The sequence below is a fragment of the Zootermopsis nevadensis genome, unplaced genomic scaffold, assembly GCF_977971745.1.
Source record: "Zootermopsis nevadensis isolate Lab colony 2312 unplaced genomic scaffold, Znev_1.0 Znev_ptg000028l, whole genome shotgun sequence".
NCBI lineage: Eukaryota > Metazoa > Arthropoda > Insecta > Blattodea > Termopsidae > Zootermopsis > Zootermopsis nevadensis.
Window position 1 is genome coordinate 14,535,791 of NW_028259160.1, and position 25,056 is coordinate 14,560,846.

At 34.1% G+C, this 25,056-nt stretch overlaps 2 protein-coding genes across 2 annotated transcripts; one reads left to right on the plus strand and one right to left on the minus strand.

Annotated features, from left to right (window-relative positions):
• Positions 1 to 540: 540 nt before the first annotated feature.
• On the minus strand, positions 541 to 2,433 carry LOC110832794 (mitochondrial import inner membrane translocase subunit Tim29). Its single transcript, XM_022070113.2, has 3 exons — positions 1,881 to 2,433; positions 1,225 to 1,326; positions 541 to 1,030 (listed from the first exon to the last, which is right to left on the minus strand). Exons 1-3 carry the CDS (start codon positions 2,074 to 2,076, stop codon positions 639 to 641), a joined length of 690 nt encoding a protein of 229 aa, XP_021925805.1. The 5' UTR covers positions 2,077 to 2,433; the 3' UTR covers positions 541 to 638.
• Positions 2,434 to 2,512: 79 nt separating this feature from the next.
• On the plus strand, positions 2,513 to 22,310 carry 5PtaseI (inositol polyphosphate-5-phosphatase A). The gene is made up of 14 exons (XM_022070110.2): positions 2,513 to 2,993; positions 4,510 to 4,551; positions 5,073 to 5,173; positions 8,164 to 8,251; positions 8,963 to 9,026; positions 9,134 to 9,237; positions 9,955 to 10,071; positions 11,788 to 11,843; positions 12,652 to 12,736; positions 14,118 to 14,207; positions 15,351 to 15,428; positions 15,942 to 16,127; positions 16,459 to 16,524; positions 19,625 to 22,310. Exons 1-14 carry the CDS (start codon positions 2,931 to 2,933, stop codon positions 21,716 to 21,718), a joined length of 3,234 nt encoding a protein of 1,077 aa, XP_021925802.1. The 5' UTR covers positions 2,513 to 2,930; the 3' UTR covers positions 21,719 to 22,310.
• The last annotated feature ends 2,746 nt before the right edge of the window (positions 22,311 to 25,056 follow it).

Sequence of the window (25,056 nt, forward strand, 5' to 3'; positions counted from 1 at the left end):
TACGGGATAATATGAGTATGCCTCATACTTCAACACTGGATTTGTTTGAAGGCCAAAAAACCACTTTACTGAAAATGCTGTTTATGAAGCTGTAGGTGTGTGTGTCATATATGTAAATGACTTAAAAATGATTAATAAAGTATTATTGACCAACATGTGTATATATAGATGTCTTCAAAATAGCAGGCTATACATACAAGTGAGGAAAGTCAAACTTTCGTCAAATTGTTTACAGAAGTAAGTAAAGTAAAGTAAAGTTTGTCCCACTATACGCCATGTAGGCGTTTGGGGTGAGCGGAGGTATAGTTCCTCTCTTTCTTGACCTCTGCACTAGATGGTGAGTGATCAGCATCACGCCCCAGCTGGCTTTACCCCTGGGAAAGGACCCCGGTACCCATTGTAGAGGAGGCTGGGTGGGCCCCAGAGCTGGTCTGGATGCAGAGGCTAGAGGAAAAATCCTCTGCCCCCGTCGGGGATCGAACCCCGGTCGTCCAGCCCGTAGTTAGTCACTATACTGACTGAGCAAGTAGTAGAATAAAATACTGTGAAATGTCTTTAATGCACAACAGATTTATAACAACAAGAATATATATTATAATATTGTCTTCTAATTTATACTAAACCAAAACTATTTACTGTTATGCATTCTGTATGCTTTTAAATTCTGAAGGATTAACATCGTAGTCTTTCATGGTCCCTTGCAGAATCCACCATTGTCCAAGGAATCCAATATCAACTATTCGTTCATGAAAAGTTGAAAACTTTGGCTCTAGGAAATCACAATGGGCCTGATAAAGCCCAGATGACTTGTCATAATCACTGATCCAGATGAAACTAATGATTCCAAGACTCAGCTTTCGTATCACACCCGTGTTATAACATGTTTCAAGGAACTTGAGGTGACTAACAGCCAGTGGGTTACGAATTGACTCTCCAATCAGTGCCACCTCATTTGTGTAAAAGAGGAATTTGTCACGAAAAGTTTGTTCATCCGGATTGTTACATGCACAGTATGCCATGAAGCCAAGCCCTGAAAAATATATGGAGAATGTTGAAAAAATTACAAAATGCAATTCTTATATATCAAAATTAAGAGCTCTTTTCTGGCTGCATATTTTGAAGATTTATTTTTTTTCAGCAAAACTTAAAAAATATCATATTTGGCCCTCTTAGTACTTGCACCTTTATCTCAAGAAAAACAAAGAAAATGCATGAAAAACTTACCACTACAAATAAACAGAGCTTTTACTGGTTCCTGACGTGCACTTTCAGCTGTTTCAATGGCTACTTCCTTGTAATCTATACACAAATTTTTCCAGTAGTTTCCTACAGAAATAATAAGTGTGCATTTGAGAATGATAAAAAAATACAAGTCATATGGCCAACCAATAAATATTTTGTGTCATCAGCATCTGCGACAGAGGAATCCCATGAATTGTTGAATAACCCACAAGACCACTACTTAAACTCCAAGCAGGTACTTTTGGATACAGACCTAACGCAAATATTCTAACTTACATATTATAAGTTTACTGGGCCAAATCTAATATCTAAGAAAACTACCACAATAATATGACTAATCCTAAGTTACAATCACGAAAATTATGTAAATGCTAATGTTAACTACAAAACAAAATGACCATTTTCTCATGATAGGCCAAGAGCATACTTTTGGAGAGTTCATCATGTATCAGCTTGAAATATGATCATGGTCACAATAGTGGGTTCAAAATACAGACATAATTTCACCCCACTTCATCACCCTGATGATGGAAGTGATAAGTTCCTCCGAAATGCCTACCAGAGTTCTAAGTACAGAGCACAATGTCCTAGAAGACAGTCATCTTCAGAATTTTTTCTATTGAAATGTTTATACTTGCCCCATTTTTCAATGAAAGTGCCTTTGTATCTTTCGGGTAACTTAAACTCAAACTTTGTAATTATACTAGGTATACGTTTCTGAGCAAACTGTCCTAAAACTTTGCCAAACCATGAGCTAGACATCATCAAGCTGACCGCATCAGCACGGATATTATAGGTTATGTAAGACTTCCAATCACTGCCAATTTCTAGCATTTGAGCTTTTCCGCCATGTATTCCTTGGTTATTTACAACTGACCCATGATATCGATATTATCGCCACAGGAAAAAGTCATAGGTAATAGATGACCATTGCTTAAAGTGCAATTTCTCCACAACTGGAGTATTCGCGCCGGAGATTACGAGACACCAAGAAACAGAGATTATAACACAACTGCCTTCTTCCTTTGGCTGTCTTTCTGCTGGGGTTGTTTAAATGATGCTCTGCATTAAAGAAACTACTCAAATAAGAAATTAGAATGCTGTTTATGTTTCTTTGTGAGAAACAGTTTGACAGCAATAATATACCCCAACATGTTATCTCACTTTAGACCCATGCTTGAGCAAAACTTTGGCAAATCGCAGTATGACCTAAAATGTTGGCAACGTTGGGGAGATAAAAGACGTGAAAAACTATGAACGACTTTTTGAAGAATATTTTGAGGATATAGAGGCGATTCAGTAAAACACATTTTATGACTTGAGATTTTTAAGCTCTACTATAACTTGCATATTACATTTGAATCTAAGGTTTGACTGTAAATACGAATTATTGTGCTTGAATGTATACGAAAATTCGAGCTATGCCGATCGGCAAATGTTCAGTGATATCCACATTTTCCCAAAACCCATTGACGTCTTTTGAAGTAGGCGTGGCTTGGAGCACCTAGAAGGGTTGCGGCGGAGAGTTTGTTTAGTGACGCATATCTGAAGATATAATGTAATGCTACGTTGGTTAACGTTGTTTCCTGTTAGTATGGAACAGTATAAAGAAGTGTAAACGTTCTGAAGAACAAGAGCCCCAAACTTTGTGACATGCGCTGCCAAACTTAATTGCATACTTGAGAATTATGGCGGGGCAAAGCACACCAGTGTTGTTGGTTACTGCTAATGTGGGTTCAATTTTTGAAGACGTGAGTATTTGCACCTGGTGTAACTTGTTATAGGTGAATCAGAAAGTATTACTTCAATATTAAGTAACTTATGTTTTTAAATATTTAAATTTATTAGTAATCTGTTGCAGTAGCATTAATAAGGTTGTCGAAGCTGCCCAGCATGTACTTGTAAGCGTTGTTAATGTTCCGGCAGTTTTGTTCTAGAATAATCTAGAAGCCTGAAACATCAGACAGATGGAAACACATAACCGAACTTAACATCATAACTATAGTGCGCTTAGCTTTGCTAGAATATATTTGTATTGGTAATAAATCAAGGCCAATGATGTTTGAAAAATGACAAAGAATGTATTTGGAAAATATGTCTGTTTAGTGGTGTACAGATTTTCATATTTCTTTGTTTAGTATAGATTAACTCTTACTAGGATTTGAGGTTTTCATGGCAGTGTATACGAAAACTTCTGTACTGTCCTGTAGTTTGGTAGAAGTTTGCCAACATTTCAGGGGTCCTTATCTCATAAGGATCTTGGAGTAACTCTTGGTTTCTTTAACATCTCTTTCTACAGCTGCATATATTGTTTTGTGAATAATGAATAGGGGAGTATTTTAAATTAAGTAGTCATTGCTTTTCCAAACATTTGCTTCAAGGGACTGAGAAAATATGAAAAATGTTAGCTAGTCTCTAGACCAAGATTTGAACTTTGCTACCTGCTTATCTGTCATGTTAAGTTGCTTAGTATCATTTTAGGATACAAACTTGCCTGTGCTTTCAGTATGCAACTTTTCATAGTGAATGTGCCTAAGGAATAAGGCTTGTGAGGCTACCAACTGTCTGTGTGTGTCCCCTTTCAACATTTGAACCATTTGATAATCTTTTATGGACTGTGATATGTGAATGCTGTGTCACTGCTGCCACCCCAACTTTATTTCTTTTTGCAACAGTTGGCAGTAGCAGCATGCTAACTTATTTGCTAAATTGAATTTGTTTGATTATAAACTTATATTATATAAACATAGCATTAACAGCACAACCAGTTGTGAACCTCTCATGTTTTCAGAAGAGTGCATATTATGCAGGGATCAATATTTTGAACAGTCTACCATCAAGTCTCACAAGTCTTGTAAATAAAAAGGCACAACATAATGTAGCATTAAAAAGGTACTTCATTACATACTCCTTTTACTTTGTCAATGAATTTCTATTACTTACAAATAAGTGGTAATTTATCTTGTGTATGTAATGGGTAGATTTATTTGTAACTTCTCATTACTTTAGGTGAACCCTGCGTTTGTATTATGTGAAATTTATATAATAGTATGAATTGTGCGTTATATGTATTGTATTATTATTATTATGACTTTTTCCACATCCTGTTGTCATCTGACTATCTTATGGATCCATGGAATGTAATAAAGATGTATGTATGTATGTAAAAGATTTGTAAGATTTGAAATCTGTGCAGTAGAAAGTAAGCTTTGTGAGGTCTGCCTGGGATTTGTGTAGAATAAAAAAATAAATGCTTTTATTTTACAGCCATCTTTGATGTTAAAACTATGGACTGAAGAATTTTTATCTGTAAGTATAGCTACAAGGTATTTAATTGTTTGAAATTAAAGGTAAGACTGTCACTGTGCCTAAGCACTGCACTATGAAGGTGTATGTGTAAGTTGAGGCAAAACTCCATGCATTCTTAATTGTGGCACTAGAGAAGATAAGTGGTCAGCTTTGTATCTGCAATAAATGAACCTGGGTGCCAGTGAGGTGTACAAAATTGACAAGAATACATTTTGAAAATATAATATGTGTATTTCAGTGGGATACACCTTTATGTTAGCTGCCTTAGTAGACTCTACCAAATTCACAGTACCTTCAGTTGATACTGACCACTTGTAATAAATAGGACAGTAAATTAATTCTGTACAGTAGTTTTGTATGATGTGAGTCGAATTAAATGCTGGCTATTTCTGGGTTTTGAAAGATCTGTTGTCATACTTCTGTTTTGCTGGCAAATGTTTTTTTTCTTCTTCAGATATGTAGTTATTATGGTTTCTGTGTGCAATTTTTGTGTTATGTGTGTATGATTTCATTTTTTACAGACTATATCAAGACTGGATCCAAAATTCATAGCTTTACATTGCCAGGAAGTTGGAGGGAAGAACTATGAACGCAGCATGAAGCATGTGGAGTATTTTGTTAGGTATGTGACTTTTGGCTCCTCTACTTGTAAGACTTCAGTAATGAGATATGTGCTGACCTTCAATTTATTTTGTGTCCTTTACATTATACATGACATTGTTTTATTTTAAAAGAGAAAGTAGTGCATTGTGTAGATAAATGTGTGGCCATTGTCTTTATGACCTATTCAGATATACAGCCTGAGTTAAGTTACATAAAGTAATTTAAGTATATGTGTAGAAATAATAAATTTTTAAGTACAATTGGCAGTTGGAAACTCTTTGTATGAAATATTTTAGATTAGCTAAGAAACTGTAGAAAAGTTTGTTTTGGCATATTTTGTTTATTTTAGAAGATTTTGGCATATGGTATTGATGGTATTTGAGTTTTAAGTAAAGAATTATGATAATTTTATTTAACAACACACTCAGCTGCATAACTATGTAACATCCAATGCAGGAGTGGGCTAACTGTGGTCCATGAAAGAAACCAGTTTGTTCTATGTCAATTTTCAGGTTTTGTTAATAACATGGCTCTTTCTTATCATTTGTTACTTTCTTGCACATGACATGTAGAAAAATTGTTTTCACAAATAAATAGGTACATAATGATCAAGATGTTCTGCTTTACACAATTAATATATATAAACATTTTTGAAGTTCTCCAGATGTTGAGGGTAGCTGTGAATGTACTGAACAAATAGTTTTATACAGTCAACAAGGGGTGGCTTGCCAGCATGGAAATTGGGTGACCAGCCAAGCTACTATTAATGGAGCACTTCTTTTCATTTCACAGAATATGTTGGAAGGGGGAGAATCTGAAACATTTAACAATGTTTCATTGAGTTGCTTGTAGTTTCTTATACAAGATTTTGGTAATTTAAAGTTTGTTGTATGCTAATTAGTCCAGGTTCCAATTCTCAGTTAGCAAGGTAATGTTTATCTGTCCTTTTTGTCCATGAGATATTAAGTGCAATTCAACATTTTAGTCACAGAAACAGTAAAAATGTATTTCTGTATTTAAGCATCTGGTACATATTTTTTGTGTTACTCACGTGCTTATTACATTAGTTATAAAAAGGAATACATTGAAAATCCCCCCCCCCCAAAAAAAAAAACTTACTCATATTGGGAAAGATCAAATTCAGACAGATTTAAAGCTGGTAAATGTTAACATAAAGTCTTCGTTGAATGTAGTTGTGTATCTATGAAACCTCTGAGTTTCACTCTGTTTATACAAGCTTTTAACAGTTTGTTAATGAAGGCTGTACAATAATAAACCTTTTACATAACAAGTACTTTAAATTACCCTACTGCCAAATTAAACATCCTTGTCGTATTTTTAGCTGGCTTGGTAGCTACAATCTGCTGTTGGTCTGTAACCACATGACTGTGAGAGTTTTGCATGTCCTTTTGCTGTCTGAGATTTCAGGTTCTCATGGCAATAGTCTCCTAGATATTGATTAGTATCTACCAGACTACACAGCACAACCTCCTAGAAAGAAGCCACCATCCTTGTGCTGTCTTTTATAGGAGGCCTGAAGGTCAATCTTAACCCTGAGACTGTCAACTCTGCCTAATGTTTTCCCCTTAGTCCCTGTTTGTAAATGCTGCAGTGGTAAGAAATCACACTAATAGATTCCCACAGTAGTGATCTGTTCATGTTAATTGACCACTTCAGATTTCATACATGTACTTATTTAACCTTGTCTAACCATACTTTCCCCTGTATACTGAGAATATGCCTGCATAAGATTTATTTTCTTTATTCATTTCTCCATTCTGTGGTTTGCAATCAGAAAACTTATACATATTGGTCAATTCTGATATCTTTTCATGGAAGTCATTGTTTTCGTAAAATATTATATATTTTAATAGAATTTGAGAAATTTAATTTGGCAGTTGAATTTATCTTTTATCTGCCATGTACCATGACATACTTGTAGTCCAGATGGCTATGTTTAGCGGTAGCATACCACTTCACCAATAGCTCTGGAGGTAAAGTCCATGTATGAGGGTTATAGTTCCCCATCCCCATACATTAAGGATTAAGAGAGTTTTAATTTCAGTATTCCATAAAGAGTTTATTGGAAGTTGTCTAGTGGAGCTTATGTAGGTAACATTTATGTGATGTTTGTGTATTTCACAATAAGCTAAACAAGAGGATTCTTTATCCTCAGTACTTGATAAGTTTCTTTGATATGCCATCAGTAACGCCGAAGAGCATCAGAAAGTTCTTGTATTGAATAACATAAAATAGGTGCTTGTTTATGTTGATAAAAGTAAGGTTGTTGAGTGTGAATATATAAATAGCATGTAGAGTATGAAAAAGTCCTCTGGAGGCCAGTAAAGAAACTGCAGAAAAGGCAGTGTGACTATGTAATAAATTGTGAGTTTGTTTCAAAATCTAAGGAACAGCACCAGATATTTCTGATGTTTATGATAGAATTGGTAAAAGAATAAATTGCTGAAATACTCTTAGTGTTCAGTTAAAAACTTTGTTATATTATCTGCTTTCTAAAATGATTCTACACAGCGCAACAACCCAGAAGACAGAAATCTTCTGTCACTTTCTATTTGTTTTTGTGGATGTGAAACAGTCTGTTCCAGAAAATAACATAAATTACAGGTGTTTGAAAACACAGCACTCAGAAAAGTATTTGGACCTAACAAAGGTGAAGTAAGTGAGCCATTTGGGATATTTCGTAATAAGGAATGTTGTGATTTATACAGGTTATCTAGTATTAGTATGATGAGCAGTGTTAAATAAATATAAATTATTATTGGTCTGGTAGTGATATCTAAGATGAATGGGCATTTGGTGAGGATTAGAGAGACCCTGAATGCGTGCAATATTTTGGTGAGGAAACCTCTTGAAACGCTTCCACTCAGTATTGTATCTCGTGGCAGGGCTTCCTATTATTAGCAGTGTTGAGTCTTAAGGTTCTGCTGCCACAGACTTACTTTTTGGAAAGTTTGTGGCATGCTTAAAATTGCATGTATTATATTCCAGACTGCTGATGTCAAGTGAAGAGCTTAGATTATTTGACAAAGTACGAGTATACCTCGATGAGGATTATTCTTCTGCTGAAAACTTCACCGTAAGCATGAAATACTACTGTATGTATACTACACTATCATGTGTATGTAAAACTTACCTTAAGTAATTTTTTTGTGAAGTGTTTTATTTACAATTTTTGTAACTGCAAAGTGTGTTTCATGTGTGCTAAATCCTTTCTTTTATCATGTATCTCATAACACACAAGATACAATAATAATGATTTACTAAAATGGCAGATTGCTGCAACTCAGAAAGATTTATAGAGAAGGACAATGGAAAATAAATAAGAATTTCTGTAACTCACCTGGCATCTGTGAGAAAATATATTATTATTTTTATTTATGAACATGTGGGTAGTCATAGGCTATTAACGTCTCATGAGTTTTGAAGAGTTTCAGGCCTAGAATAGCTATGTGGTTATTTTCATTAAGTTGATTAAATATGGTGGCACTTCCTTTAAATCTTGCTGAAATTACATTATTAAATAGATTAATTCCCTTGTCTTGCTTTAGAATATTAGTTTTAATTTTTATGCATCTTTGCACATATTATTTGAAATGTGGGTATATATTACGGAAGCTTTGCCTGTCCACTATCCATGTTTCATGTTTAAAGTTACATTATTTACTTAAGAAATTTAGCATTGAGGATTTAATAAATCAGTATAAAATATTTTGGTTTATCAGTGAGAAAATTTATACACCAGAACAGTGCAGGAAGCTTAAAATCATGAAATTTTTTATATTTTCAGGCATTGGGTAATTTCTACTTTATACATGAATCCATGTCAGATGTGCTTATATGGGACTTTTCAGGTAAGTGTTGTGTCCATCAGCTTCAAAAATAAAATTTATGTTAAGAAATTAAAAATAAACTCTTTTTTTGTTTGGTACTGTTGATTTGTTATTTTGGGAAATTGCAGCGATGGGTTTTATATCTGCCAAAGGAAAAGAAGTCCACTCTGGAAATATTGAAGCTGTCAGCACGAAAGAGAAATCAAAGTTTCCGCAAGACTTCTTCCCAGAGGTGAGATTACACTTCAACATACATGAAAATATATAAAATGTATTTTCACATGTACAGTGATTTTCTAAGCTTTAATTAAATATGCCATTCATATATAAAAAAATGTGTTATTTGTGGAACAGTTTTTGCTCTTTTGTAATTTCTATAGTCACCAGTTACAGTCCCAGATGTATGATAGAATGTGGTAATATATTATTTTCAAAGTAATTAGCCGGTTATTCATTTTGATTATTCTGAGGAATTTTACAGACCAATTGTTTTCTAGGTTTTCTGTCACATGTTTAAAAATGTCTTTATTTTTCATTTAGAAGATCTTTTATTGGTGATATAGTTGCCTCTGCTCTACACAATGAAGTCGTTCATTAGTTGCGGAGATTAAGCTTGATGAATTCTCGACCTTAGCACTTTGTGTGAGGTGAATGAATGGTTATTATCATGCTCTTGTCAGCTTTGTTGCCCGCCCATCTTACTAGAAAAGAAACCCTGGAATACTTTGGACTTTAAAACAGACTAGAGTTATTCTGGATATGGTGGCAAAGAGAAAAATTCTGTGTCCATACCAGGATTTCAGATCACTGTTGTTTTTAATAGAAAAGTGGTTTTTATTGTGGAATGCTTTTGATTAAGAAAAATGACAACAAAAATTTATTTATGAATTGATGAGGAAACACAATTTTCAGTCTGTTTAACCTGAGTGATGCTTTAATTTTCTTATAGTGTAAATGGTCACGGAAGGGTTTCCTTCGTACAAGGTGGAGTCTCAATGGAACAGTATTTGACCTCATTAATATTCATTTATTCCATGATGCTTCTAATTTTATTGCTGTGGAATCGGTAAGTAAAAGACAACCTAGACACATTATTCCTAAAACTTGGGAGGGGGGGTGATTTTTTACTTCTTTACTTTCCTGAATATGTAGTAACTTCAGAAGTTCCAGGATCCGTGTAAATATGATGACGTTATGGCATTTGGTTTGTGCATGTGAAGACATGCAGGAGCCCCACTGACAGTTGGTGAAGTGGTGCAGTAGCCTTCGGATAAAATCCAAGAGGAACACATAGTGTGTAAATGGTTTAGAAAGTGTGGATATGGGTTGCTTCATGCAGTGAGTTAACATCAAATTTTGACATCAATGGAAATTTCTGTTTATTTGTGATTTATTTAATGATGCTTTTAGTAGTTAAGGCAGTATGACATCAAATGATTGGATTCTTATTGAATAGGCGAGGATATAGAAGTAAGCAGTCATGGCCTAATTTAAGGTGCTATTCTGACAATTACCTGGAGTGACTAAGGAAAACCACAGAAAACATCAGTCAGGATGTAGGATTAGAGGCAGAAATGTGTGATTTTTTTAAGTACAGTATTTTGAAGGCAACTACAGCTAATAACTCCTTGGTGTTCTATTCTAGTTATGGCTTCTGCCCTGGAACTTACTTACTGAAGCTGTCAAATAAAAACTTTGTTTTGTTCAGTTTCTGCATCATAGGAGATTCTTTTAGAGTATTGGGGGATTTCATAAAATATTAATGGAATAATGCATGTTTTGTTCGTGCAGTAGAATAGAAATTATCACATTCCCATTATTACAGTGCCATTAAATGAACCTTGTAAATACTCACCGATGAAACCACGGCTTACCACTTGTTTTCAGTGAGTTGCTGTAGTAAAGTTATTAATAAGATTGGAATGATGTAATGTGTTGGTTATAATGGTATTATCCCTTTATCTTGTGAAGGGCTATGTTGTCCGGTAAATTGAATGGGGGTGTTAATTATGAGTTTTTAACTGGAAGTATGAATTTTCTAAGCTTTCTGGAAATAAACTTTTTAAATGTTAAACATACTGTAAATGCTTATAATTCATTAGTCCTGTTTGAACTGTTTAAGCATTGACCTGAGCTGTGATTGATGTTGATAACAGATTTTTGAAACCAGTCAGATTTTGTGTGTTCCTACCAGTTCCATTAGTATGTTATTGTTTTTATTGTATTTTATTTTGTTTTATATTTTTTGTTGTACTTTTATAAATAATGTTTTGGTAACAGGAAATGTAAAGCACAAAAGAAAAGGGTTATTTGCCCATAATCCACAGATTTAATCCAGGGTCAAGTGTGTGTGTTATACTTTTTATAATTACAGTGTGACCACAGTAGTACAGAATGCGTATTGAAGTTATGATTGAGAAGGTAATGTTTGCTGTTGGCTGACTAATGCGGTTGTTCCATAAGGCAGATTGTGTTAAACACTTACTTGGATATTGCAAACACTTCTTTTACAGTTTTTAGTGCATTATCTATTTTGAAATTGTGTAACCACATCTCGATGGCCTCCTTTACTAGGTGGTCCATGTACCATGTGTTTCTGACTAGGTTCTTCTTGGCCATCTGTTCTGAATTGGTGTAGCTGATTGCCCAAGAAGGTTTTATCATATATTCAAATATTGCAGTAATTGTGCAACAGCTTTTTTTGATTATTTTAGATTTGTTAAGAAGTATGTGCATCACTGGTTAAACATGTAATTTTCAGAAATATTTTTCTCTTTTCCAGTTCCCTTCAGTTTACTGCAAGAATCGACGACGTGCTCTGGAACATACGCTGGATAGGTTAGAAAAATATTTTATTTACATTTACCTGATTAGCTTAGTAGTGGTTTATTTTTAAATTTAACCCTTTCATAGGTATGAGCCTGCAGCATGGATGCTCTCCTGGGCATGGCTTAACTATTTGCTTATACATGTTAAAGAATTTCACACATCTTTTGTATCATAGATGTGTTAATGCAGTAAAAACTAAACCATTCTGCTGTCTGTTGTATGTATGATGATAGACTGTCATGGCACTATACCAAACTTGTCTCTATTTGAAAATAGAAGTGTCCCAAAAGTTACAGCCTAGCTGCCAAGCTGTACTATGTAGCATAGCTCATTTTGATAAGTAGTCTGTTGTAAGAATCACTTGGGTTGGGCTGTTTGTAAATGACAAGACTTGCCAGTGAAAAGGTTGCACAAAGGAGTAAAACCGTTTGCATTCTATTGGAGCCTGCTGTGTTGAGAGAGAATGTGGGCACCAACTGGAAAAATTTATGTTTCATGAACACAACCCCAATAATATGAAAAGGAAAGTAGGACAGGTTTAATATGTCATTACATCCAAATAAGTAAACTGTGTATTGTTTTCATTACTGTCTTACAGAATAAATGTGATTATATTGTTCCCCAGTGTCAAGAAACATAAAATTTGACATCATGAAAGTGGCTCTGTTGGGTGTAAGAGCCCATAATGCCACATAATCTATTAATGACTCTTGGGCCATCATGCCAAAATCTGGAATGTGTGGAGATTTGCCTCCAAGTCCTTTGAACAGAACAGTTGTGTTTATGTAGTTTAATGTGATGATTTTGTTTCTTTCAGGTTTCATAATGATGACTATGGAACAGCTCCATTCTTTGTCTTTGGTGACTTTAACTTCAGGACAGATGCACAAGGAGTTGTCAAAGTCAGTAGGAGTTTCTTTTGTTTTTCTGCTCTGTTATCTTGGTTTTGGAGTGGATTCTTTGAGTCAGGGCAGGTTCAGTAGTACTCCATGTTGAGTCCCTTCCAGATAGGTTAGTAATGATTCATATAGATATATGCATTTCATTTCAGATACATGCAAGGAAGTCTGATAATACATATAAAGCTCTTGGAATGTGCAAGATACAACAGGTTTTTTTCCCCACTCATGGTTTTCTGTATTAAAATTTCTGCTTGGGTGTAACTATTTATCATAATTTTATCCCCCTCCATGCTTGAATTCAAGTTAGGTCATGTGTTCTTGTATTAGTTTCAGATTTCAGTCTCTTTGTATGATCATAGCTCCATTTATAGAATGTATTGCATTTGAGTTTACCTATACTTCATTCAGTGCTGAGGTTTATGTAATATATGACATGTAAAGGCCATTTATAAATTTAAAGCCCTTTTAATTTATTGTCATTTTGTTTTAAGCTGAATAATCACTGGTTTACTACAAGTTGACCATAATCTTGGGATTTAAAGAATCTCATAACCCAGGTAATTTTGTTTTGTGTTTTCTTATAATTTATCTGAAGTAGACTTATACTCAGTTTGACTTATAAAGTAATTTTATTTGTTTTTGGAATTTCCTCATTGAGTTGGTAATAGAGATAAATATTATGGATTCCAGTCTGATGAGAGTGCTTTGATCATGAGCTATCTTTCATTGTAGTTTCCAGGTTTTAGTAAATCTGGGAATAATGCTCTGAAAAAAATTTAGTTAATATTACATTGTGTATTCATTTGTGAAATGAATGCAGAGTTTGTCATAAAATAGTAATACATTGTATATCATGTGTTCATTTAATATTCCAGAAATTAGAGGTCTATGTTGAAAACACTTGTGTAATTGTAATTTATTTTTCATCATATTTATCATTATTCATCTTCTCTTATTATTGTAATTCCTCTTTCATGGCCTAAATGTACCCTTGTATACTATTGTCCTGGCCTTGGCAATCATACTCCCCCTTCACTCTTGTAGTGATTGCTGTTGTACTGTTCATTATCTTTATGCTTCAATATAGGTCATATAATGTGCATTTTTTCTGTTCCTGAATTATTTGTCTTAACATGATATATTGCTAAACAACTTTTTTGTTCAGTATTGTGACATTTAGGGATCAGTCTGAATATGATTCAGACAGGATTAATTCATTCTTAACAGCAGTGTATCAGTTGCTTGCTTTTCATTTATTTAATTTTTCTCTGTATCTGTAGTGTCATCTAACCAGACATACAATTTATTGTGTCTTTTAATACCTGGATGTTCTTTCTTTCTGTGGCTGGGTCTGAATGAATTTTTTTCTTCTCCATAACAGAAATTAGCAGAAGGTTTGAACCCAGTAAGACTGCAGAGTAATAAAAGCACTGATCATACGAAGCTGCAGTACCGTGATGGGACTAGCCAGGTCAGCCGTTTGTGATTTAAATTTCTCATATATTTTCTTCACAGTGTGGTGTAATTTCTGTCTTCACAGTACAAAGGTATTATTTTTTTTCTAAATGTTTTGGTTATACATTAATGGCAAAGTAATATTAATGTATGAATTCAATTACAAATCATTTTACATAGAAATGGTCTGTCTCAAAAGTTTCAGGTCTGGAGATTTTAGGCAGTATGACTGTGCTTGAGTGTTGACTAAATTGAAATATGTTGTACTGGCAGTTTGTTTTGCTCTGTAATTGCTGTTGTAAATTTTGTTCTGAATCTTAAGAGCAGAGTGAAGTTGTTTATAATAAAGATTCATGTTCATTTCTGTGTCTGACTTGGCTACATCTGTACAGAACTAAAAGGTAACACTGAGATTTGGTAAAGAACTTTTAAATGGATTAAGATGTTAAAAGAAGATAGAGGACATACGATCATGGTATTCTGTGGCCCATAGAAATGTCAAGAGAATTAGTTTGACCTAATAGAAGAAAAAGTATCACATTGATGGTGAGACTTTTTAACATGCCAGAGGAAATGGTATGACAGTTTTAATGAAAAAGAGTTTGTGGGAAACTTTTCCCAACAAGTTTTTATACATAACAATTGAGAATTGAGGAAATTTGCAGTTCAAAATCATGAATGATAATATCATCAAGCATTTCATTGCAGGTGATGGAACTTTGATTTTTTCAGTATGATCCAGCCATGGTATGGCACAAAATGCCTGTAGGATATAGCTCACATACCCTCCTTGGGTACATGGGCTAATCAGAATTAATAAAAATTACTGTCTGATATGGAGGACATCAATTATTCTTGTTCCTCTTAGGAAGAATAAATGTATGGCATTAAATATTCAGAAATTGTTATGTATGTAACAATTTTAATATTCAGAAAAGTAGCTTAAATGTTGCCAGATTACATGATGTTTTGAACAAATTTCATAAGTGATGAGGAAGCTGTACTTTATACAATGTTCTTGGTGTGGTAAAATAAAATGTTATGTAATTTTATTTTTGTATTGTTGCTTTGTCATCACTATTGTTAATTCAGTTCCATTTTAATTCTGTCATTAAACTTTGAGCATACTGTTTCATGGCTAATATGTAAACTTTTTCAGGTAATCCTTTCTTTGGGGAAGAAGGAATTCAGTCACCAAGACCACCAAACCGTGTTCATAGAAGAAAATGGAAAATGGGTGAGTTTATGGGGTTGTTAAAAATGTATTACTACACATTTTCCTGCATTGGCACTCTAACACTTCACACGCTGCTATACAATATTTGCATAATATCTTGTTACTGGGAATGTGTTTGAATATTATAGGAAATTTCAATCAACCATTGTGAAAAAATTGTATTAAGTACAATGGCTGTCCAGGCAAAATTTGGAAATATTGATGGACCATCCACAGTGAACCTAAAAGGAATTTTCACATTCACATTGGAAAAAATCAATCTGTCTACATTCAGTCTGATACCAACAGTTTAGCTTCAAAGAAAGTAAATTGTACCTGATGGAGTTTCATGTTAGAAAGAGTTTAATAAAAGTAACATTACTGATCTTAATTGAATTAAAATTAAGGTAATAGCTCTTTGCCTATGTGAACTTAGGCTTCAATTTTATATTATGTGACAGTTGAAAGGTTATAATCATGTGGTATAGTAGACTGTCAGCATTGCTAATGTAAGTCCATTGTTTCATTTTCAAGCTGAGGGAATTTGACCGTGAGCTTGAACCTTTTGCTGATCGTTTGTATGAGTTTCCCATCAGTTTCCCACCAAGTTACCCGTTTGAAGAGGATCGGAAAGGAGCAGAATGTTACATGCAGACTCGATGTCCATCTTGGTGTGATCGTGTCCTTCTTAGCAACTCTGCAAAGTCCCTTACCAGCAATGTAAGTTTCTGTATAATTCTTTAAACAATTGTAGTTTTGAACAGTGCCATGATAAAGCTGGGTAATTCCTCATGCATGGTAGCATGGTGGTTCTTTTGTAGTAACATAATGTTGCAACATGTCAAGAGATTCTGTGTGAAAGTCTAAACATGTTGAAGGAAATGGACAGAAACAGAGGTCAATATCCTTTGTTGTTGTGCTCTCCAAACTGTATTCTTTTACTTTTACCCGTGAACTTTGTAAAACTATTGGTGTCAAGAGTGTGCTTGGAAAGGCTGTTGTATTCTTTTTCTCGTTGTTTGTAAGAACATTTCACTGGAATGTATTACAGATAAATGAACCTGGTAGTGTGCAGTACGGACTGATGGGGGCAGGCACGTGCATGGGTGACCATAAGGTACAGTATGGTTTTACAGCTTACTAATTATAATATTTTTATGTTTCTATTCTTTCATTCATGCTTATTTTAAAATGAAGACTTCTCTTTAATTAAGTAATATGTTGCAAACTTCTATCTCACTGTCTAGAATATTTTAATATTGTTATGCTAATGGACATAACATGAAGGAAAAAATATATAATATATTTACATTGATATTTCTAACTTGAAATGAGTGTGAAATTATAAGATTGTTTAAGACAAAATTTGTAAGTGCTGTTGTAAATTTGCTACATGTTTTGTTTAACTGAACTATGGTAGCAGCACCCAAAGGTTCTATTAACAAAACCTACCATTGGATATAATTCTGAACCAGTTCTGTCCACCTCCATTCTCCACAACCTGTCCCAGAAACTTCTAATGCCATCCTCCCACTTCATTTTGGTCTTGGATTGGAATTTTTTCCAGAAGGTTTGCCCATCAGAATTGTGTACGTATTCCTTCTGTCATCCATGTCAAACCAGGTTGTAGCCTCCTAGGTTTCACTTTTCTTGAAGTTCCTTGTTAGTCATTCAAGAGGCACTCTGGAAAAACTGATAGATGCTTGGCCAGTTAAGAAGTTCCTAACCTTTTACAGAACATACTTCATTATTATATTTACAACAGCCTATATATTTATCCTTTCCATATTCAAGGCCGGTTGTGACATTTCATGTTTTAATTTTTTTACAATGAGAGATCTTTGGACTTCTGCCAGAGATTTGAACCATCCCCTTCTCTTCTGTCTGCAACAGCATATTTACAGTTATTCTCCATGTTTAGAGACTCTCCTCCTGCAGTCTCTGCATTTTGAATTGAACTTTCACTGACACAAAAAATTGTTGTTATCATATCTCTATGTAGGGAGTAGATGGATTATGAAAATATTTACTGAAATTAAAAATGCTGTTTATTTATTGATTTTACAGAGATGACACAGTACAAAATGGGGGGGGGGGGGGGGAAGAAAAATGAAGATGTAGAATTAAAACTTAAATATGGTAATAATATAGTACTTACTGCAGCTCTGAACTGTTATTCACATTTTATGGATAACACATTTATGTCCATTAGCTGTCTCACTCTGTGTCTATATTGCATACTGTGTACAGCAGCTTTATTTTTTACATACTGTCATTACTTCCTTGTTTTTATGAATACACCATCTTTTATTTGTATGAGAATGTTGAGAAGGAGCTTTACGTTGTTCTGTTTCTTTACTTCACACATGCAGCCTGTTTACCTGGGCTTTCACTTCATACATGATGGAAACACCAGCAGGTATAAACATTAACACTCATGCACACTTGACTGTTCTTGCATAACGCTGATTTTGGTAGCAGCTACTGGAAATTGTGAATAGATGCTAATTTCATTATTTGGTGCTTTTTGTTCATGTTATAGTTTTATTATATGTATTATATATATTTATATCTGTTAACGTTTGAAGATAGTTTACCTTCCAGTTTTAACTCATTTTCAATGGTATGTGATAAGTAGGGATGTGCACACACCCATTTTTTTAACAGAGTTTTGAAATGTGGCATTGAACATCAAATGTTTACAGTATTTTGTCTACCAATGCCCATGCTGTGCACAGTACACGGATGCAAATTTCATATCAGTGCCATATGAGAAATCAGGGTATGAAATGACTTGAGTTTTACAAGGCAGATTTGAAATTTATTTGAATAGATGAGCAGTGAGAATTGATGTTTCTCTTCAGACTTTAAACTGATACAAAACTGAGCACATGTGAGGTTCTAATTTCACATTGTTTGCGCATCTCTACTAATAGCAACATAAGTTTACTAGTGACTAATTCCCTACAAGGTTATTAGTATTATTTTTAAAATAATTTTTGCGTTTGTGCATTTTAATCCAGGCTGAACTTTAATTTGCTACAATTTTGTTTCTCATCCCCAAATCTAAGGGCGCTGTAGGTAACAAAAGTCCATTGTTCCAGTGCATAATGTGCATGGATTTGGGGGGGGGATATATTTATAAGAGCCTGAAACTTGATGAGACAGTAACAATAAGAGAGTAAAATATTATCAGAAAATAATTAATGTCTAAAGGTACACAAACAGAAGAAAGGTCAGTTATATGTATTTTGTTAGCAGAAGTTGGTAAGCTGGATTCATTTGAAAATGAACGAGAGTGGGAAATTGTATCCCACTGGAGTACAGATATCGTATGTTTTCTTTATGATTCTTCATACCTCATTGACCTTGATATTTATTTATTCCAGGTTCAAGTTATTGCATTATTGCAGTGCCAATTGCACTGCAGTACTTAAGTAAATACTCACTATACTGAATATAAATCTGAGTAAGATCTTTAATTTTATGTTATGTTAGTATTTTTACTTGAAGAGTCAGTTTGAGAAGTTATGAAGTTAGGTTTGACTCTCAAGTAAAATAGGGATTATATTGGACCAATATGGACAAAAACTGAATTAAACTGACAATTTTTAGTGTGGGCCATCAGTATCATACCTTATTGTGCAGTCTCAGATGTGAAAAGTTCTTGTGAACTAATGGGTGGTCTCCCCTTTTTCATTTATCTTATAAACCTTGAACTAAGAACAGGCCTGAATAGGTGATTATATACTATATACACTTTAAAAAATAAGTGCTTATATGGTAAATATAAGCAGGGGCTGTTCTGTAGCTCAAAGCCAGTTGCAAGGATAACGTTTAAGCCAAAGGCAACACTAACCACCCAGAATCAAGTGGTCAGAAATCCAAGATACCAATAAAGACTTTCTAAGAATAACTTCCACAATGCCTTGCTGCCCATCTGTTATCATTCTTTAAGGAAAAACACTGTTATGCATCTGCATACCTCTAACATCCTGTTCATATTTAATTTCTGGGTAAATATTGCATATTATGATGCCATAGCATGCATCTTTTAACTCATTACATATATGACTTCCTTCCATAGATGGTTACAGGAACCACTTCTGATTTTGTGTTGGTATGAACTCATGAATCCTTGATCTATTAAAGTGTTTTGTGATATTGGTGGTAATATTTCATTATATTTCAATTAAATGCAGCCATATCTTTTTCAGCCAGTGTACTTGAAGGTGAGCCTGGACTCGGATGCAGGTATGGTTCCTTGCTGCTGCAACACCAAATCTTCTCCATGCTTTGGCCTGTACCTGCCTGCTGATGCACGTGTCTCACCCCCTCAGTGGCCAAAGAGTCACACTCAGCATAGCAGCAAATTAGATCATGCTGCCCTCTCCTCCATGCTGCTTGCTGCTCGTTGCACGACAGTTACTCCTGTAGCTGCTGGAAGTGACAGCCATTTGTTACTGCCACCCTCAGCGCACGCTTCATTGTTGCATGACCCTTATACTCCAGAGAGCATGGAGACACCATCATCCTCTCCCACTCCCTCCATGATACCCCAATTTGAATTTCCAGATGATTATGAGAGAGAAAGTGATGCAAATTTAAAGATATATGGACCTGCACCGAGTACGAAAGACAAAATATACGGCTGGGACTTCGTAGTATCGGATTCTGTAGAACAGTCTGATAGTTCAGATGAAGAGTTACGTGTAGATGACAAGAAGGATGCTGTGAGTATATGCAATAGTTGTAAAGAAGAAGAAACTGGAAAAAATGTAAGATCAGACAGTCAAGAAATGCAGCAGATTGGTTCTCAATACAAAAATGAAACTTTATTGCTCACTGAGAAGTTACTTTTGGGAAGTTGTAGGAAGATATTTTCCTCTTCCAGTATGGAAGTTATGCAAATTGGAGACTTTAGTAAGAACAGGGACTCTGTTCTCATCCCGTCTCATGCTACTGAAGATGAAGTAAGCAAACAAGAATCAGTTGCCTCTGATAGTACCAGTCAGTTTCAGGTACCTGATATAATTGAAGAAAAATGTGAATCATATTCAAGCTTGGACAGGTGTTCTATTTCATATAATAAGGCTGTAAAGGCAGTTAAGTCAGAGGAGGTTCCAGTGTCAAAAACTCTGTGTTTTTGTGATAATGTACATAATAATACCAACAAAAGTAATAAATTGGTTACTCTCAGTGCAAATGCTGAATGCAGAGAGACAGACCAGTTTGCAGCACTGAGTTGTAGTGCAGGAAGAGTACAAAATAATTCTCAGGTAAAGGGCAATAATAAATCAGTTCAAATTATATCAGGTTTTTCTACAGAAGCACAAGATATGTTACCATTATGTCAGGATCATCGTGGTGATGATGATAATATTGATAGTCAAGTTCTAAGCCAGAATATCCCTGCTTTGGTATTAGAAACAGAAATTAAGTCTGACACAATTGTGGAAATGGCACAAAAGTTTGCTTCATTATCGCCTTGTGAAAGTTCATTTATTTTAAATCCTGGAATGACGCAGTCAGCGTTAGAAGTTGAGAGCCATACTGATACCAAATACCCACATTCCTTCCACAAAGTGCACTCTTGCATTGCTGAATGCAATAAATCAGCAGCATTGGGTCATTCACTCAGTCATGAAACATCAAATCCGGGTTCCTCTAATCCTGTAATGACTAATATGCATGCTACAAACAAATCACCATTTCCTATATCTGAATCTAATGATAAAATAAGATATTTTTTAGCAGTTAATAAATCTGTTTTGTCCTCAGAATCTACTAATTCTATTGAAAATCATAAACTAAGATCTTGTAATAACTGTAAAGAACAGCCCCAAAACCACACTTCAGAAGATAGGATGTTGCCTTGTAATAAGGTATTTGTAATAAGCAGACTTCTACCTATGAGTAACATGATATCCAAATTCAAGAATGAACCAGTGAAGGTACATAATTCTTCACTTAAAAATCTCTTTCGAAGTGTGTCTGTACCAGTCAACATCTACTCGTCCAGAATCCTGGAGAAACAAGTGCCTTGTCTGTTCACTGTGTTACGGACACTTAGCTGTGGAAATATAACCAGTTCATGCAATATTGAAGATTTGACAGTTTCCCCTAATGGACTGTTTGAAAGTTGTGAGAAATCAGCTTTAAAGCAGGAACCACATACAGAGCAAAATAATTCCATATCAAGTGCATGTGGTTCTGTCATTGACGCTCCAGTTGATTGTAAACAAGAGAAGAAAGATGACAAACAATCGTCTTCTGATGTTAAATGTTTCAGTTGCTGTATTTTATTGTGATTTATATAATCAGATTGTTACAGATTAAGTACCCTTATTTTACCAGTCGGTAGGGCTATGAATCTCATTATGCAGTACATTGTGTTGCATAGTCTACCATTCTTGTTATGTGCCTCATTTTTAGTTTCAACCTATTCTTGTTGTGTTTTTGTTTTTTTAAGTATAAGCTTCCAAAACCAAAGCTTTGTTGGAATTATCTTTTAAATTTGTTGTGGTGAGACATGAATTTGGAAGACAATTCCAGAGTAAAGAACTCTTTATTTTTGTTTTATATTCATTACCATAATAATAACAAGCACCATATATTAATGTTGCAAGTCATTGTTACAGTCATGCCCATAATGCCTGCTTGTAGTTATTATTTTATGGCATGAACTAGATGTTTCCATCTGTGATCCATAGTTTTAGTGTATTACTATTATGAGTGGTTGGCTAATTTTGAAGTGATGAGATTTTTAAACATTTCAATGGAATGTCTTTTTCACTGATATCTTCAGTATATTTATCAGTGGTACCCTAATTGAATATGTGAGGAAGTTCATATTGATCTATTATTGTTGGTTATATAAAAATACAGATATTTCTGAATGGATTTATCTTATCACATTTATTTAAATGTTACCCATACAGTAAGATGCACCCTACATAAATTCCTTTTTGCACTGATTAATATAAGGAGGATAGCTACATTTTTAGACTGCAGATGGAAAGACAAAAGATTCTGAACTGAATGGTAACAAGCATTCTTTAAGTTTAATCTCATCTTACTTCCTTCGTCAATGCAATTTTGGTTCTTTAATGTCCTTTCCAAATGTTTTAACTTGGCATTTTTTAAGGATTTATTTCCTACCTTTCTACAATTATATTGTGCTGCAGTCTGATAAGACAAGAACATGGGCTTCACATTTATTTTCAAACCAACCTTCTTAAGATTGTCTTGAACACTAAGCTGAGAAAAGAGTTAAATGGAAAAAGTTTAATATTCATTACTAATGTCCAGTCACTTAATTGAACCTTGAACAAGTAAAAATTTTAAACTGGGTTCCACTGCAGTCCTCAATAATCACAGAAGCATAGAACACAGTTCTGTTATGAATTGCATTGGCTTTCTCCTAATTATGTTATTTAGAAATTATTTGAATTGCGATGTGAATCTACTAAGAAAACAGTGACCCAGGTTTGATGCATGTGGATACTTAATCAGATACTGTCACATTTACTGGGTATAAGGTGAAATACCACCCACCTCCAGCTACCTCATAACGCAGGTAAAGTAATAATGTTACATAATGTTTATCACATGCTATAGAATTATAAACAAACTCCATGGGGCAAAGCTTACAGTCATTCAGCTGGTCAGAAAGGTCTCCACTCTGTCCACAGGAGCCCACCACATGCCCATAACCTAAGAAAATGAATGCTGGAGAAAATTATATAGGAAGGAATTTAATACACCACTCCCCTGATATACCGTGAGTTTTACTGCCTCACTGCCATTCGACAAAAAATCTGAGAAAAATATTAACGTTCTTTTGCAAAAACCATTCTCCCATAAAAACAACAAAAAATTACAGACTTTTAAAGAAGTGATTAAATAAATTACTTTATTTTTTTATAATTATCAATTGCTACATGTTTATGAAAATAAATAATTTTTGAAAAATTCGTTTGTTCACACATTAGTATTAACCCTTCCCAAGTGGATTCTTTTGGTATGCAGGTGGGATTAAAAAAATTAAGCATAGTGTTACATAAATCTATATTTTTGTGATGATATGAAGTCGAATTATTTCTGTGTGATGGATGTGACATAAGATAGTGTAATTGCGTCATATTGTGAATATTCTAACAATTATTTATTTTAATCCGTCTTATCACAATATTTAAAATTTCTTATAATTAAGATAATAAAATATCATTGATGTTCCATATCGATTGATCGATTTACATTTTGGAACATCCTTTACACAACATGTTTCAGTTTTTATAAAACCATCTTCAGGTGTAAAAGATTTACGAACTTAAAACTCAAATATGATTCCATTTGGTGATGTTTCATGCCATTTGTTTTTCAATTTTGGGCGAGGTGTTGTCTTTTCTTAAATGTTATCATCCAACAAATTCTCAGTGAAAACGGATATAATAATCACAAAATAAATATAAAACCTAATAAAACAACAAAACCTAACGAAAATGAAAACATACAAGATAAATGGGCCACTTTTACATACATAGGTAAAGAAACCAAATTCATAACAAAACTATTTAAAGAAAACAAAATAAAAATCGCTTTCAAAACAAAAAACACAATAAAAAACCTCCTCAAACAAAAACCACCAATAAACATAAACAATCAATATAACTTACCGGGTATATACAAATTAAAATGTAAAGACTGTCCATTAACATATATAGGTCAAACTGGCCGCACTTTCACACATAGATACAAAGAACACATTGCAGCCATAAGACACAATAAAGACAGTTCTGCATACGCAAAACATATTCTAAATACAGGACATGCATATAATACAATAAATGAAACAATGGACATTATAAAAATAGTACAAAACAAAAAACATAGGAATACAATAGAAAAATATTACATACAACAAACATATAAACAAAACATTTGTCTAAATGACAATAACATATTCCTTAATAACCCCATCTTCAATGCACTACAGACCATTAACCCCAACCCCGACAGCCACCTTTTACTTACTCCTTCCACAAGCAACCACAGTCAGTATTGACCCACACCTATACGATGACAGTCGTACTTCTGGACATATCGGAACAATCACTCCTACATCTAGGGTATGTTTTATTTTAGATTTACTTTTATTTTATATTATTTTTATTTATATCTTACTGCTACTTTCTAACTATAATTTATATATGTAAGACTTGAGGTTCTCACAGCGGTGATTATGAAGATTTCTGTCTTCTGGGTTATTGCGCTGTGTAGTCTGGTCGATGTTAACCAACGTTTCAGAGGTCATACTGCCTCCGTCATCAGGGCCTGATGACGGAGGCAGTATGACCTCTGAAAGGTTGGTTAACATCGACCAGACTACACAGCGCAATAACCCAGAAGACAGAAATCTTTATAATTTATATATTTTGCATTTTATTCTCTAAATTCTTTTATAAATTCTTTCAAATTCTTTAGTGTTTCTTTCAATCTTCTACTTACAGACCGATATGTACATCTGATAAAATTTAAGAAAAGACAACACCTCGCCCAAAATTGAAAAACAAATGGCATGAAACATCACCAAATGGAATCATATTTGAGTTTTAAGTTCGTAAATCTTTTACACCTGAAGATGGTT